The 12,816-nt window shown below is 49.7% G+C and overlaps 1 protein-coding gene across 2 annotated transcripts in view; it reads left to right on the forward strand.

Annotated features, from left to right (window-relative positions):
• The first annotated feature begins 2,996 nt into the window (after nt 1-2,996).
• BMS1 (BMS1 ribosome biogenesis factor) overlaps nt 2,997-12,816 on the forward strand; it is a 37,667-nt gene continuing 27,847 nt past the window's right edge. For both annotated transcript variants that reach the window (XM_040970336.1, XM_040970337.1), the window contains exons 1-8: nt 2,997-3,078; nt 3,798-4,015; nt 4,763-4,953; nt 5,759-5,838; nt 10,095-10,283; nt 11,097-11,239; nt 11,815-11,936; nt 12,202-12,395. In XM_040970336.1, the coding sequence (XP_040826270.1) occupies nt 3,840-4,015; nt 4,763-4,953; nt 5,759-5,838; nt 10,095-10,283; nt 11,097-11,239; nt 11,815-11,936; nt 12,202-12,395 (1,095 nt within the window). In that variant the 5' untranslated portion in view covers nt 2,997-3,078; nt 3,798-3,839. The remainder of the gene's footprint in view (nt 3,079-3,797; nt 4,016-4,762; nt 4,954-5,758; nt 5,839-10,094; nt 10,284-11,096; nt 11,240-11,814; nt 11,937-12,201; nt 12,396-12,816) is intronic.

Below are 12,816 nucleotides of genomic sequence, written 5' to 3' on the forward strand. Positions count from 1 at the left end.
GCTGTTTGTCTCTGTGCATCCAAAGATGGAGTCCCAGTGCAAGACTTGAAAATATGCTGAGAGTAAGATGATGGCCCCTGACATTGTCCATGCCTGCATTGTGGGGAAACACATGGATCAGTGTGATGGACCTAAGTCTGCACTCTTCATGAAGGACACCCATTGTAAGACCAGAGGGGAAACCAGTGAGGAGGGAACTGGGGCAGGGGAGGGGTAATGCCAGAGCCTGTGGAACAGCATATAAAACAGAAATATAATAAAATGAAAGAAAGAATGTTCTCTGCTGTCAGGTTAAGTAGATTCTGTGACGTCTTCCCCCACATTGCTGCATCTGGTAGTCATTTTCATTGTATATTCTTCCACTGTATGAATAGCATACTTTTTTCAAAGATTTATTTTATTTGTATAGCAAAGTCAGATATACATACGGAGAGGATGAGAGACACAGAGGAAGATCGTCCACTCACTGAATCACTGCCCAAGTAGCCGCAGTGTCCAAAGCTGAGCTGATCTGAAGCCAGGAGCCTGGAGCCTCTTCCAGACCTCCCATGCTGCTGCAGGTGCAGAGTCCCTGGCTTTGGGCTGTACTCTACTGCTTTCCCAGGCCACAAACAGGGGGCAAGACAGGAAGTCGGACTGCCACGGTTAGAACGGGCATCCATATGGCATCACTGTGCATGCACGGCAGTGAGGACTTAGGCCACTAGGCTAAAGCATCCGGCCCTAACATACATTTTGTATGTCTGATTTTTCAACAACAATTACAATAAGAATTTCAGAAGTTTAAAAGATTTCTTTATTTATTTTGATTAGAAAGTTAGATCTTCAGAGAGGAGAAGAGATCGAGAGGAAGATGTTCCATCCAATGGTTCACTCCCAAGTGGCTCCACAGGCTGGAACGGAGCCAATCAGAAGCCAGGACCTTCTTCCGGGTATCACGTGTTGGTGCAGGGTACAAAGCCTTGGGCTGTCCTGGACTGCATTTCCAGGACACAAGCAGGGAGCCGGATTAGAACTGCTGCCCATATGGGATCCTGACACATTCAAGGCAAGGACTTTAACTGCTGTGCTATCGCACCGGGCCCAGTAACAATTTTTTTCTTTAAGAAAAGAAATTGACACATTCACAGGATCCCTCTGTACATACATTTTGTAGAGATTTATTGATCTTTACTAGAAGGACAGATCAGAGAGGAAGAGAGACAAAGAGAAAAATCCCCTGCCCTCCGGTGCACTTTCCAAATGGCCTCAATGGCCAGAGCTCAGCTGAGCCAAAGGTTAGAATCAAGCTCTGCTTCCGGGTCTCTCATGTGAGTGCAGGGTCCAAGGCTTTGGGCCGTCCTCTACTGTTTCCAAGGCCACGACAGGAAGCTGGATGGGAAGTGGAGCAGCAGGAACATGAACTAGCGCCCTTTGTGCATCCCAGAGCTTGCAAGGTGAGGATTTAGACACTGACCGGGCACATAATTTGCTTCTTTTCTTCACATTTTCATCAATGGCTTCCCCCTTTGGACCAATGCTATGAGCTTTCTTGTAGTGCCCTCAATGCCTGTTTCTACTGCCAGCCTGTAGGCTTTGTCCATGCTGTGTACTGAGAGACAGGCTGGGCTACTTTCACAATGCTTACCTGAATTTACATTCCTGTTACAAATTTAGACTTTCAAGCACGGTGTGGTAGCCTAGCAGCTAAAGTTTCAATTTGCATAGTCCAGGATCCCATATGGGCACTGCTTCCCATCCAGTCCATGCTTGTGCCCTAGGAAAGCAGTCGAGGACGGCCAAAGCCTTGTGAATCTGGACCTGCTTGGGAGACCCAGAAAAAACTCCTGGCTCCTGGCTCCTGGCTTCACATTGGCTCAGCTCCAGCTGTTGAAGCTGCATGGGGAGTGAATCATCAGACAGAAGATCTTCTTCTCTGTATATCTGATTTTTCAATAACAGTAAAAAAAAAAGTATTTAAGATTTATTTATTTGGTTGGAAAGGCAGATCTACAGAGAGGAGAAGAGACAGAGCAGAAGATGTTCCATGCGATGGTTCAATCCCAAGGTGCTCTGCAGGCTGGAACTGAGCCAATCTGAAGCCAGGAGCCTCTTGTGGGTATCGCATGTAGGTGCGGGTGCAAAGCTTTGGGCCATCCTCAACTGCTTTCCCAGGACACAAGCAGGGAGCTGGATTAGAACTGACACCCATATGGGATTCTGACACATTCAAGGACTTTAACTGTTATGCTATCGCACCAGTCCCAATAGGAATTTTGTTTAAGAAAAGAAGTTGACACATTCACACCATCCCTCCATCTTTTTTACTAAGATTGACAGTTCAAGGGCAGTGGTGGGTGCAGGACTATCCAGCAACAACTTTTGCAGGAATGCATGTGATTGGCTGCGCTGGGGACAGCTCAGAGTGGTGCTATTGAGGGGTGGGGATAAGGTGCTGGTTTCTGATTATACTGTAGAGGTTCCTTAGTGCGAATCTCCTGACAGGTTCCACAGCACAGAAAGAGCGACACTGCAGCGGGCGAGTGGGAACCGCCAGGCCTGGGACTCCACATGGCCCCTTCGGGTTTCCTCCCTAAGCGAGGAACCAGCTGGCGCTGCCCTGGCCCTTGGCGGGACTCGGGGTGCAAGGCGCGGGACACCCCAGGAAACAGTCCAAGAAAGACAGCACCTCCTCAGCCTCCCACGCCCACAGCGCCTGCGCGCGCGCTCAGCCCTTCACCAGCCCCGCTTCCGGCTTCCGCCTGCAATGCGTTCCTCCGCCGGCCCCTTTCTTGGGCTCCTTGTGTTGGCGCCAGCCGGCGCCTTGTTGTGTGGGACCGCCTTCCGCTTCCGGCGGCGTGTGAGCGGGCGTGAGCAGGAGCAGCAGTTGCGTGCGGGCCAGCGGCTGAGTGGCGCGGGCTGTGCGGGCGGGCGTGCGGGGAAGGCGCGTGTAGGCGCGGGGCGGCGGCGCGGGGAAGCCTCCCGCGGGGCGGCGGCGCGGGGAAGCCTCCCGCGGGCCTCGAGCGCGGTCCTTGCAGCAGGCGCCTCCCGAGTGGGAAGTGGAGACTGGGTACCTGCTGGAGAGGGGACTCCGGAGAGGTGAGTGAGCCCCGGCGGGACCAGCCGGGTGTGGGGTGCTGTGTGCGGACAGTGGGGTGTAGGGTGCTGGGGCAGGGGTACAGCGCGGCAGTGGGGTGTAGGGTGCTAGGCCAGGCAGGGCGGCCGTGGGGTGTAGGGTGCTGGGCCAGGCAGGGCGGCCGTGGGGTGTAGGGTGCTGATGGGTGGACAGCACAGCTGTGAGTTGTCGGGTGCTGAGGCGTGGACGGGCGCGTTCGTGGGGTGTAGGGTGTTGAAGTGGGTTCAGCGCGGCTGCTGTGCGTGGGGTTCTGGATGGGGACAGTGAGGTGCTGGGTGCTGGGTGGTGACAGCGCGGCCGTGTTTTGTGGGGTGCTGGGTTGTGGATGGCACACTCGTGGCGTGTGGGGTGTGAAGTGTGGACAGTGAGGTGTACGGTGATGGGGTTGGGACAGCACGGCCGTGGCTGCAGGGTGGGGACAGTGGGGTGCTGGGGGTGGGGAAAGCGAGAGCGTGGGGTTGGAGTGCTGAGGCGTGGACAAGGCAGCCTTGCAGTGCTGGTTGCTGGGCAGGGACAGCGAGGCTGTGCGGTGTGGGGTGCGGAGAGGATGCAGACACAGCTGTGGGATGGCGAGCTCATGGCAGAGATGCCCATTTGGGGGTCAATGAAATACGTGTTCACAGAGCTCGTTCCCCGCGGGGTGTGGCCGACCGTAAGGTGCTGTGTTCACTGCCGCTTCCAGGTCGTTTTGAGTGAGTTCCTTGTGCAGCCCTAAGCGCGCACCATGGAGGCCAAGGACCAGAAGAAGCACCGGAAGAAGCACAGTGGGCCCAAGGCCGAGAAGAAGAAGAAGCGACATCTGCAGGAGCTGCAGCTGGGAGACGAAGAGGATGCCCGCAGGAGGAACCCCAAGGCTTTTGCTGTGCAGTCGGCGGTGCGGATGGCACGCTCCTTCCACAGGTGCGTGGGAGCAGCGGGCTGGTGGTGCTGGCCCTCAGCATGAGGAGTTGGCTGTGGCTCTGAAGGAGCCGCGCATTCCGGCAGGTGGCTGTCTGAGATCCGGGTGGGCGACTGTTCCCATGGAAGCTTCCTGTGGTACAGGCCCTCTCTGCTGGTGTCTGGGCTCTGGCTGGTGGTTTTGCGTAAGAGAGAGATTGGTGCAATTTAATTGATGGAATGTTTCTCTAAAGTGTAAACGCCCTGTTTTAAGTTGCTTTCATGTCATTGTATGAAATGCTGAATTGGCAGTGTTGAATACTTGAATAGCCTTAGGGAGCAAGTCCTTGCTGTGTGTCCCACCACCACGGTCTAGTTCACACATTATGCATTAATGTGAGCTTAGGAATTATTCTTGTCTTCATTTTACAGGTGAGACAATGGAAGCCCAGCAAGCAAGTTACTCTAATTGTATACCCAGGAAAGGAGGAGAATTTAGCTCCCAAATAGCAATTCTTGTCCAGTAGTGATACTCGGCCTCGGTGTTTCTCTTTAACTAGATTGATGTGTCTGTAGTGCCCCACTCCCTGAGTCCTGTAGGCTTGTGTGTGTGTGTTGACTGCTGGGGCCAGAAATGATCCAAGTGAATTAGTTCCATCTGTCAGTTGTCTGCTCTGTCTGAGATCTGTGCTTGCAAGGTCCTTATCTTCTTTTGTGTTGTGCAAGTCCATGTACTTTTTTTTTTTGTTCTTTCTTTTTTGCAATGAATAGGACTCAGGATTTGAAGACAAAAAAGCATCACATTCCAGTGGTTGATCGAACTCCCCTGGAGCCCCCACCCATAGTAGTGGTGGTGATGGGGCCCCCGAAAGTTGGGAAGAGCACCTTGATCCAGTGCCTCATTCGGAACTTCACCAGGCAGAAGCTGACAGAGATCAGAGGCCCTGTGACCATCGTATCAGGTGAGGAGTGCTGCTGCTGCTGCTGCGGAGCCTCAAGCCTCAGGTCCCGTTCCCAGGGGTAATGATGGGCACGTGCTGGTGGTAGCCCAAGGGCTGCTTGATTTGGCCTTGGCAAATGAGCTGCTTGGGCAGGCTGTTGGGCCTGGACAGGCTGGCGTGTCATGGGGAGCGCGTTCCTGCAGCAGGCAGTGTGCACCTGCTGTGTGCTACGTGCCGCTTGCCCGCGTGAAACATGTTCTTGTGACAGTAAGAGGGGGATTTCTTTTTTTGCTGTAAGCACTCGTGGTTTTTGGGGAGAGGGGAGACAGTGAGTTTTGTACTTGAGTGTAGATGACAGAAATTCCCCAAATGGCAGAGGTAGAATTTGGAGTCTCGTGGGGCAGGGCTGATACAGATTGAGACTTTTCCTTCTCTTTGGGCATTCTTGGCCATCTCCTGTCTGCCTTGATGCAGGATGGTTGTTGGTCAGTGGACATGTAGTTGTGTTAGGTTTGTGGATGTTCTTAGCTGCAGTGAGAGCACAGGGACACTGGATGGGGATGCAGACCAGCGGGGCCATGGTCTTCCTGGAGCCCTTCCAGTCGCCGTCTTACCTGTTGGAGTGCTTTACTCACCTGGGTAGGCTGTTCGTATTGTTGTAAATAAAAAAACAGAAGAAGGAAACTAAGATGTGATTTGTTTCACACAATGTGTTTTTTTAAGAACAGATTTTTTTTGGCATGCGCATGTGGTGTTGGAGTTAATGGGTGTAAAGTCTTTTCCCTGGGGTTCCCAAATAGTAAAATGTACCCCTTTTCACTTACAGGTAAAAAGCGCAGACTCACCATCATCGAATGTGGGTGTGACATTAACATGATGATTGACCTGGCTAAAGTAGCAGATCTGGTAAGGCAGTGGATGCAGCCCGGGGTTTTTCTTCCTTTTTTTTTTTTTTTCATTTTTTTTAATCACATTTTTGATAATGTTTACATAGTTTAGTTGGGTAAAGGGTTCAAAGGTTACAGGAAAGTAGGTAAGACTATTATTTCCATATTGTTTCCTTCATGTGTCTGAGGTTCAGGGGGATATTGAGGGAAAAGCCCCACCCAGTCTTCCACCCATTCCAGGTCCTGCGTGTGGGGCATACTCCAAGATTCTTGCTCAAATGGTTTGATAGTTCACTAGTTATCAACCGCTGACGGTCTCTCCAGTCCAAGCACGATGAGTTCGTTGGAGAATCCACTGATTGAAATAGTCCGTCATAGAGTCTCTGTTCGCCCAGTTTTTCACTGCCAACTTATAGCTAAGGTGGTTGATTGACCTGTTCTGTCTTCCATCTTTTCATGGTTAGGGTTCTGAGTCTGGCAGTTTGATTGGGGAGATCCCCAAAGAAACTTTGTCTGAGGTGTTCCCAGACCAGATTCTTGTATGTACTAGCAAGTACAGGGCCTGGCACAGTCCATCGCCCTGATCAGCTGGTGGTTGCAATTGCTGGGTTGGTTCTGTTTCAGCCCTGACTTGCACTGGAACCAGTGGGTGTTGCAATCCAGCATGGTTCTGCCCAGCACATACTTGGCGCTCATAGAAACCAGTGGGAGCTGCAGCCTAGTTGGAGCGACCCACAATAACCCCCACCAGGCTCACCCCCTCCCCTGGTTTGCCAGTATGTGTAACAGACCTGTCCAGTTTGTTCCACATCGCATTCGGCTCTCGTACATGTCAAGGGGTATTATAGCTTAGTTGCATCTAACCAGCTCAACTATCCAGGCCTCACGGATGTTATTGGGTGCCTCTCTGTCTAGCCAAGCCAGCCCCTGTCCTAGTTTTTGTTGCCCTCCTGTGGGAGTGGTAACCCAAGAGGGAAGAGCCCACTATTTCCATGCTAGGCCCCTCCCATCCCCAGATTATGCACTTTCCAGGTGATTTTGTGGTTTTACTTGTCAGAATTAGCCCCCGGTGCCTGCTTCTGCCAGCTGATGCTGCAGCTAAGCCCAAACAACCCTCACCCACTCTAATTGTAGCTTGCACCAGTAGGAATAATCAGCCCAGCCTGGCTTTTCCCTGATCAAGGGAGATGAGGCCCACTTGTGTTGTAGCCCTGCTTAGTCTGGTCTGCCCCCATGCCAGTTCTCGCTCTCCAGTGGGAGTAGCTGTCCAACAAGGGAATACCCTCTTATTCCCCCTGCCGGTTCTGCCCCCTCCCTTCCTGGTTCTCACATGTGCTGGTTGGGCGCTGCGGTCACATCCGGTACAGACAACCTCTCCTTGGCATTCCCTATTGTGCACTGGTTTTTGTGGCGACCGAACCTGGCTCGACCCCCACTCTGTTCTGGTGCTCGGATTTGCCAGTGGATGACGTGAATTGATTCAGCCTGTTCTCCCCCCGACCCATGCCAAATGTATGCCAGTGGGAAACTTTCCATGGCCTGTTCTGGGCTGTTTCCTATCATGCTTCTTGCGCTTACCTGCAGGGCCTGTGTGCTGTCAGAGGAGTTGCCCAGGGTCCTCCATCAGAACCTCTCCCGATGCCAGATTTCACACTTCCCAGGGGGTCCATGAGCCAGCCCTACTCAGTTCACCTCCTGTCCTAGCAGGAACAGTGGTTTTTTTCTGACTGGTGGCCTGGGTTTCTGATGGAGACTTAGAGCAGTGTGTGACAGGCTGTTTAACTCTAACTCTCATGGAAGAGAAGAAAGTTTAGTGATTGGGAGAGGTTTAGTGGATGTAGAAGATGGGGTTGAGTTATTGTTCTTAGGCTAAACATGAATTGAGTAAAGGGAGAGCTATTTTAAAGCAAACCACAGGATGGAGAAAATCTTTCGTGAATGTTACTGATAAAAGCTCGTTAGTTTATAGACGCACATTCACACAGATGAAGCAGTAAGAAGTGTGCTGGGCACTGTTACAACAGCTTTCTGCAAGGTTAGTTTGCATAACCCGCAGTGCATCCTGGAAGTGACGAGCTGTGATCTTCTTATCACATAGACATTGCAGCTTCCAGCAGTTAGAAAACATGGGAGGATGAGAACCGTGCTGTCCAGCAAACATGAAATCATGCACCCACATGCCGAAATAAAACCATCCCGATCAGGAATTTGGGGGTGAGAGAGCCCTCCTTTTTGTTTTGTGTATTCAGCTTTTCTTGGGGAACTTTGGTTTAGGGAGCTATAAATTTCGCCTTTTGGTGGAAGACTCCTAAATTTTTTTTAAAAAAGTTAATATAGTGTTTTAAAAACTATAACATTGAATGTCAGAGTCCTAAGTTCCAGTCAAGGTTTGGACCTTTACTTACTTGCTGTGAGTGAAAATACTGTTTTAAAGATAGAGCAAACCAAACCTGTTTATGTAAATGATTGAAATAGTCAAGTACAAAAGTTATTAGTTTCTCTTTATGTAAAACATATCACATTCCATGTTTAAAAGCATGCATATGAAGAGAGATTGCCTTGTGTGTGTGTGCTTTAAGGCTTTCCAAAGGAACACGTGCATTTGGCACAATACTCAGACTGGCTCCAGTTTCCACAGACTGCATACACATTTTCTTTTTTTTTTTTTTAAGATTTATTTTTTTTTGTTATTTTTTCATTGGAAAGGCGGATATACAGAGAGGAGAGACAGAGAGGAAGATCTTCTGTCCGATGATTCACTCCCCAAGTGAGCGCAACGGTCGGTGCTATGCCAATCCGAAGCCAGGAGCCTCTTCAGGGTCTCCCACGCGGGTGCAGGGTCCCAAAGCTTTGGGCCATCCTCTACTGCTTTCCCAGGCCACAGGCAGGGAGCTGGAAGGGAAGCGGAGCTGCCGGGATTAGAACCGGCGCCCATATGGGATCCCGGGCGTGCAAGGCAAGGACCTTAACCACTGCGCCACCGCGCGGGGCCCTACATACACATTTTCTTTGACTTCTGGTCCCATTCAAAGCAGCATCCTTCCAGGTGCCTTTGAACTGGCCCCTCTGTCACATGGGTTCCAGTGTGTACATGCTCATGTGTGCACTGGAAGGTCATAAAGACAGTCAATGGAGGTTGGCAGCCAAGGGACTGCTTCCTATCTGTTCTTCCTGGTGTACTACCAGTGGGTTTGCCTGTTGGTATCTCATGGTGTGAGGCAGAGTGTCAGGGTATTCTGTGGCAAGTCCACTCACCTTCCGCTTGATCAGTGGTTGTGGAATTGTGCAGGCCTGGCCTATAGCCTGCAGTGGTTCGTGTGCCTTCTCACAGCTGCTAGCAGCCTACCTTCGTGTATATCACGGGTCGGCATTGGAGATGCTCCCTGGTTTACTCTAAGATGGATATTTCTGTCTTTGTCATCTTCATGGATATTTCTGTCTTTGTCAGTTAACAGTGTAAAGGTAAGAACAAAGATGTCTTTTCTAATGCTAGAATTCTGTAAGAATTGACTCTAATACTTTTGCATGTTTAAAGAGTCTGAAGATATTATTCATACAAGTTACCGATCATCATAACTTTACCATCAGTTTAGAATTCTAAACTGCTAGTTTAATTAAAAAAAAAATTTTCTGAGGAGTTACATAATACGCATGAACGCGTAAGTTAACATCTTTTTTATCACAGATTTCCTAACCAAAGAAAAAGAGAACAGATTGATTTTCCTATGAGAAGACTGAAACAAACAGTTGGTTTTCTGTATACTTTAATTTTAAAGATTTGTCACTTTTCTACTTTTCAGATGCTAGAGACCTGTTTGGGTTAAGAAAAATACCTTCTTAGAAACATAATCAGTATTGCTCCAAAAACGGCTAACATAGCCGTAGCTCTCTGACTTGTTTCTCATATACCTCAATCCTTGAAGTCAAAGTTTCTGTCCTGGGCATCATTTTATAGTGGCCTTTTAACACAGGTCATAGGGTAGAAGCCCCTAGCAGATAGGTCCCTGAATCACTTGGTTGGGGCTGGAGCAGGAGATAGCCGTCTGTCTCTGCAAAGGGCCTGAGAGAGAGCCAACGTTTGAGGTTCTGTGGGTCGCGTAGTCTCCCACTACTAAGTGCCGCCATTGTAGCAGACGAGCAGCCATAGACAGTATGTAAATGAATTCATACTTCTGTGTCCTGCTGATGTTCCTGCCGATGGCCGTGCCTTTCTCTGCGTGCCCGGTCTGTAGGGTCTGTTTCTGAGGTTTTCATGAGAAAGTGCTTTGTTTTCAGGTGCTGATGCTTATAGATGCCAGCTTTGGATTTGAAATGGAGACATTTGAGTTTCTCAACATCTGTCAAGTTCATGGATTTCCCAAAATTATGGGAGTTCTCACCCACCTAGACTCCTTCAAGCACAACAAGCAGCTGAAGAAGACAAAGAAGCGGTTAAAACACAGGTTCTGGACAGAGGTCTACCCGGTAGGAAGAGAAATCATTGTTGGATGTTGTTATGGTTTTTCTTTGTTTAAGGCAGAGAGGTAGAGCTTCCATCTGTTGGTTTATTTCGCAAACGTGCCAACAGTCTAGGCTGCAGCAGGTCCAAGTTGGAAGCCCAGAATTCATTGTTGCTCTTCCACCTGGGTCACTTCAAGTACTTGATCTGTCACCTGCTTCCTGCCTGGGTATGCATTAGCAGGAAGGTGGAACTGAGAGCAGGGCCAGAACTGGAAACGCATGCACTCCAGTGTGGGAAGTCTTAACTGCTTCATCAGGCACCTGCTCCTGTCCTTTTCAGATAGCCAGGTTAAACATCCCCATATCATTCGCCTCCCGAGTTTTCTTTATGTTTCTGTTCACAGTCTCTGCATGATTTCTTTGAAGATGGTCTTTGTTCTACACCTCTTCTGTAACCCACTGATCCCTGTACTGCCCACACCAGACATCTTGTAGCTTGGTTTTGAACTTGTAACTTACTGTAGTTAGAAATCTCTCCTAGTTATCTGGCCAAGAATTGCCGCTCTCCCTCTGTCCCTCCCTGATGCTGTGACCTGTTCATCACAGTATCCCTTGTAGGTTCAGGACCCTCACTACCCTCTGTGTGTCTGACCTGCCGCCACTTCCCTGGGGAGCAGTGTACGCCTGTAGGCTCCCCACGCATGAAGTCTGCACGAAGCTTGGGGACAGTGGCATAACTGGACTCTCCCAGTTTTGGCTTACTTATTTGGGAATTTTCTCTTAGTGCATATCTGGAAGAATTTAATTTTTATTATTATTATTTTTTTAAACATTTAGGGTGCAAAGCTATTCTACCTTTCTGGAATGGTACATGGAGAATATCAGAACCAAGAAATTCACAATCTGGGCCGTTTTATTACAGTGATGAAGTTCAGGCCTCTCACGTGGCAAACCTCCCACCCTTACATCCTGGCAGACAGGTAAATGAATGTATACTTCAAAGCTGAAAAGCTGGGATACTGGCACTGCTGGAGCTTACTCTGTGCTGTACCTGAGAGAGGCGGACCACGCAAGGTTGAGAAGAATGGGAGGATTTGGGGGTATTTGGCGCCAAGGGTGTGGCCCCACACTCCTTGCTGGTGCTGCTGTTTATGCTTGTGTGCCCAGTTACCCAGTGTACCTTCACATTGCTTCCTCTGTACTTTTCCTGTTTTCTTAGCTCAGAAGACCCTTTCCCTCCCCCCCCCCCCCCCCCCCCCCCCCCCGCCCATCTTCCAGCATCCATTGCTGCAGTAAAACCTAGAGCCCAGGTCCGTTCTTTTAAACCTGGAGAATGTAGTTTTCCGGTGTCTGGGGGAGTGTGTGTCACATGGAACCGGTGAGACATGTGTTCTAGGGCTTGCTCTGCTCCTTTTCCCCTGATGCGGATGGGAACTGTCTTCCCCATTTCTGTCCTTTCCAGTTTGATAAATTAGAGCAAGAATTATCAGCATGTAAGGGGAGGTACAAGGACTCTGACAGACTTCTGCCCCATGATGGACTTTTCTTGTTCTAGGATGGAAGATTTGACAAACCCCGAGGATATACGAACAAACGTCAAGTGTGACCGCAAGGTGTCTCTTTATGGTTACTTGAGAGGAGCACATTTGAAAAATAAAAGCCAAGTCCACATACCAGGTACCTCCCATTGTCGAGCCTGCCATGCTTGAAGAACACTTGGGAGGAACTGAGAAACGGCCTAACGGGGGAGCCCACCTCGCTGGAGGCATTTCAAGTAGACCAGCTGTGCATAGGTGTGGCGCAGACACTAATGCGGTCTAGCGAAAGGCACAGTCCGTATTTGAACGACGCGCCTATTTCTCCCTGTGCGTGGATTTAAGGTAGCTGACCCATGTGGGCCCCGTGGCCAGCTGGCATCTCCTCTCGGCTTCTGTCTTGCCAGGTGTAGGAGATTTTGCTGTGAGCGATGTCAGCTTCCTCCCAGACCCCTGTGCTCTTCCTGAACAGCAGAAGAAGCGCTGTTTAAACGAGAAGGAGAAGCTGGTGTACGCCCCTCTCTCGGGAGTCGGCGGGGTGCTGTACGACAAGGATGCCGTGTATGTTGACCTGGGCGGCAGCCACGGTTTCCAGGCACCGGTGAGAACGCCAGCTTAGCTCTAGCCCGCATCATTCCCTCTGTGCCTGTCATTCTATCACAGGCAGGGATGCACTCTGCTTTTACTTACTTTGTGTTCACATTTATGAGGAAGGCTTCTGTGCGTGTTGTAAATTCACAAATAGAAAGGATGGTACATCTTCCCAAGGAGGAAGGATGAGCCCTGCCCTCCACGCTCCCCTCATCCACACCTCGGTGTGGGCACCTCTGCACCTAGGCCTCTTTGTGCAATACGGCATTTTAGCTTCAACTTTGTAATTTAATTTAATTTAATTTAATTTAATTTTTTTTGTCGTTTTGTTTCTCACGTTCCAAATGGCTTCATTCTGTTTATTATTAAACGGACTCTATATTTTTTATTTCTTAGTTGTATCATGGACATTTAACTATGTAGCTTTAGGA

Source organism: Ochotona curzoniae, unplaced genomic scaffold (assembly GCF_017591425.1).
Source record: "Ochotona curzoniae isolate NIBS_2020 unplaced genomic scaffold, NIBS_Ocur_1.0 scaffold_4763, whole genome shotgun sequence".
In the NCBI taxonomy this organism is placed as follows: Eukaryota; Metazoa; Chordata; class Mammalia; order Lagomorpha; family Ochotonidae; genus Ochotona; species Ochotona curzoniae.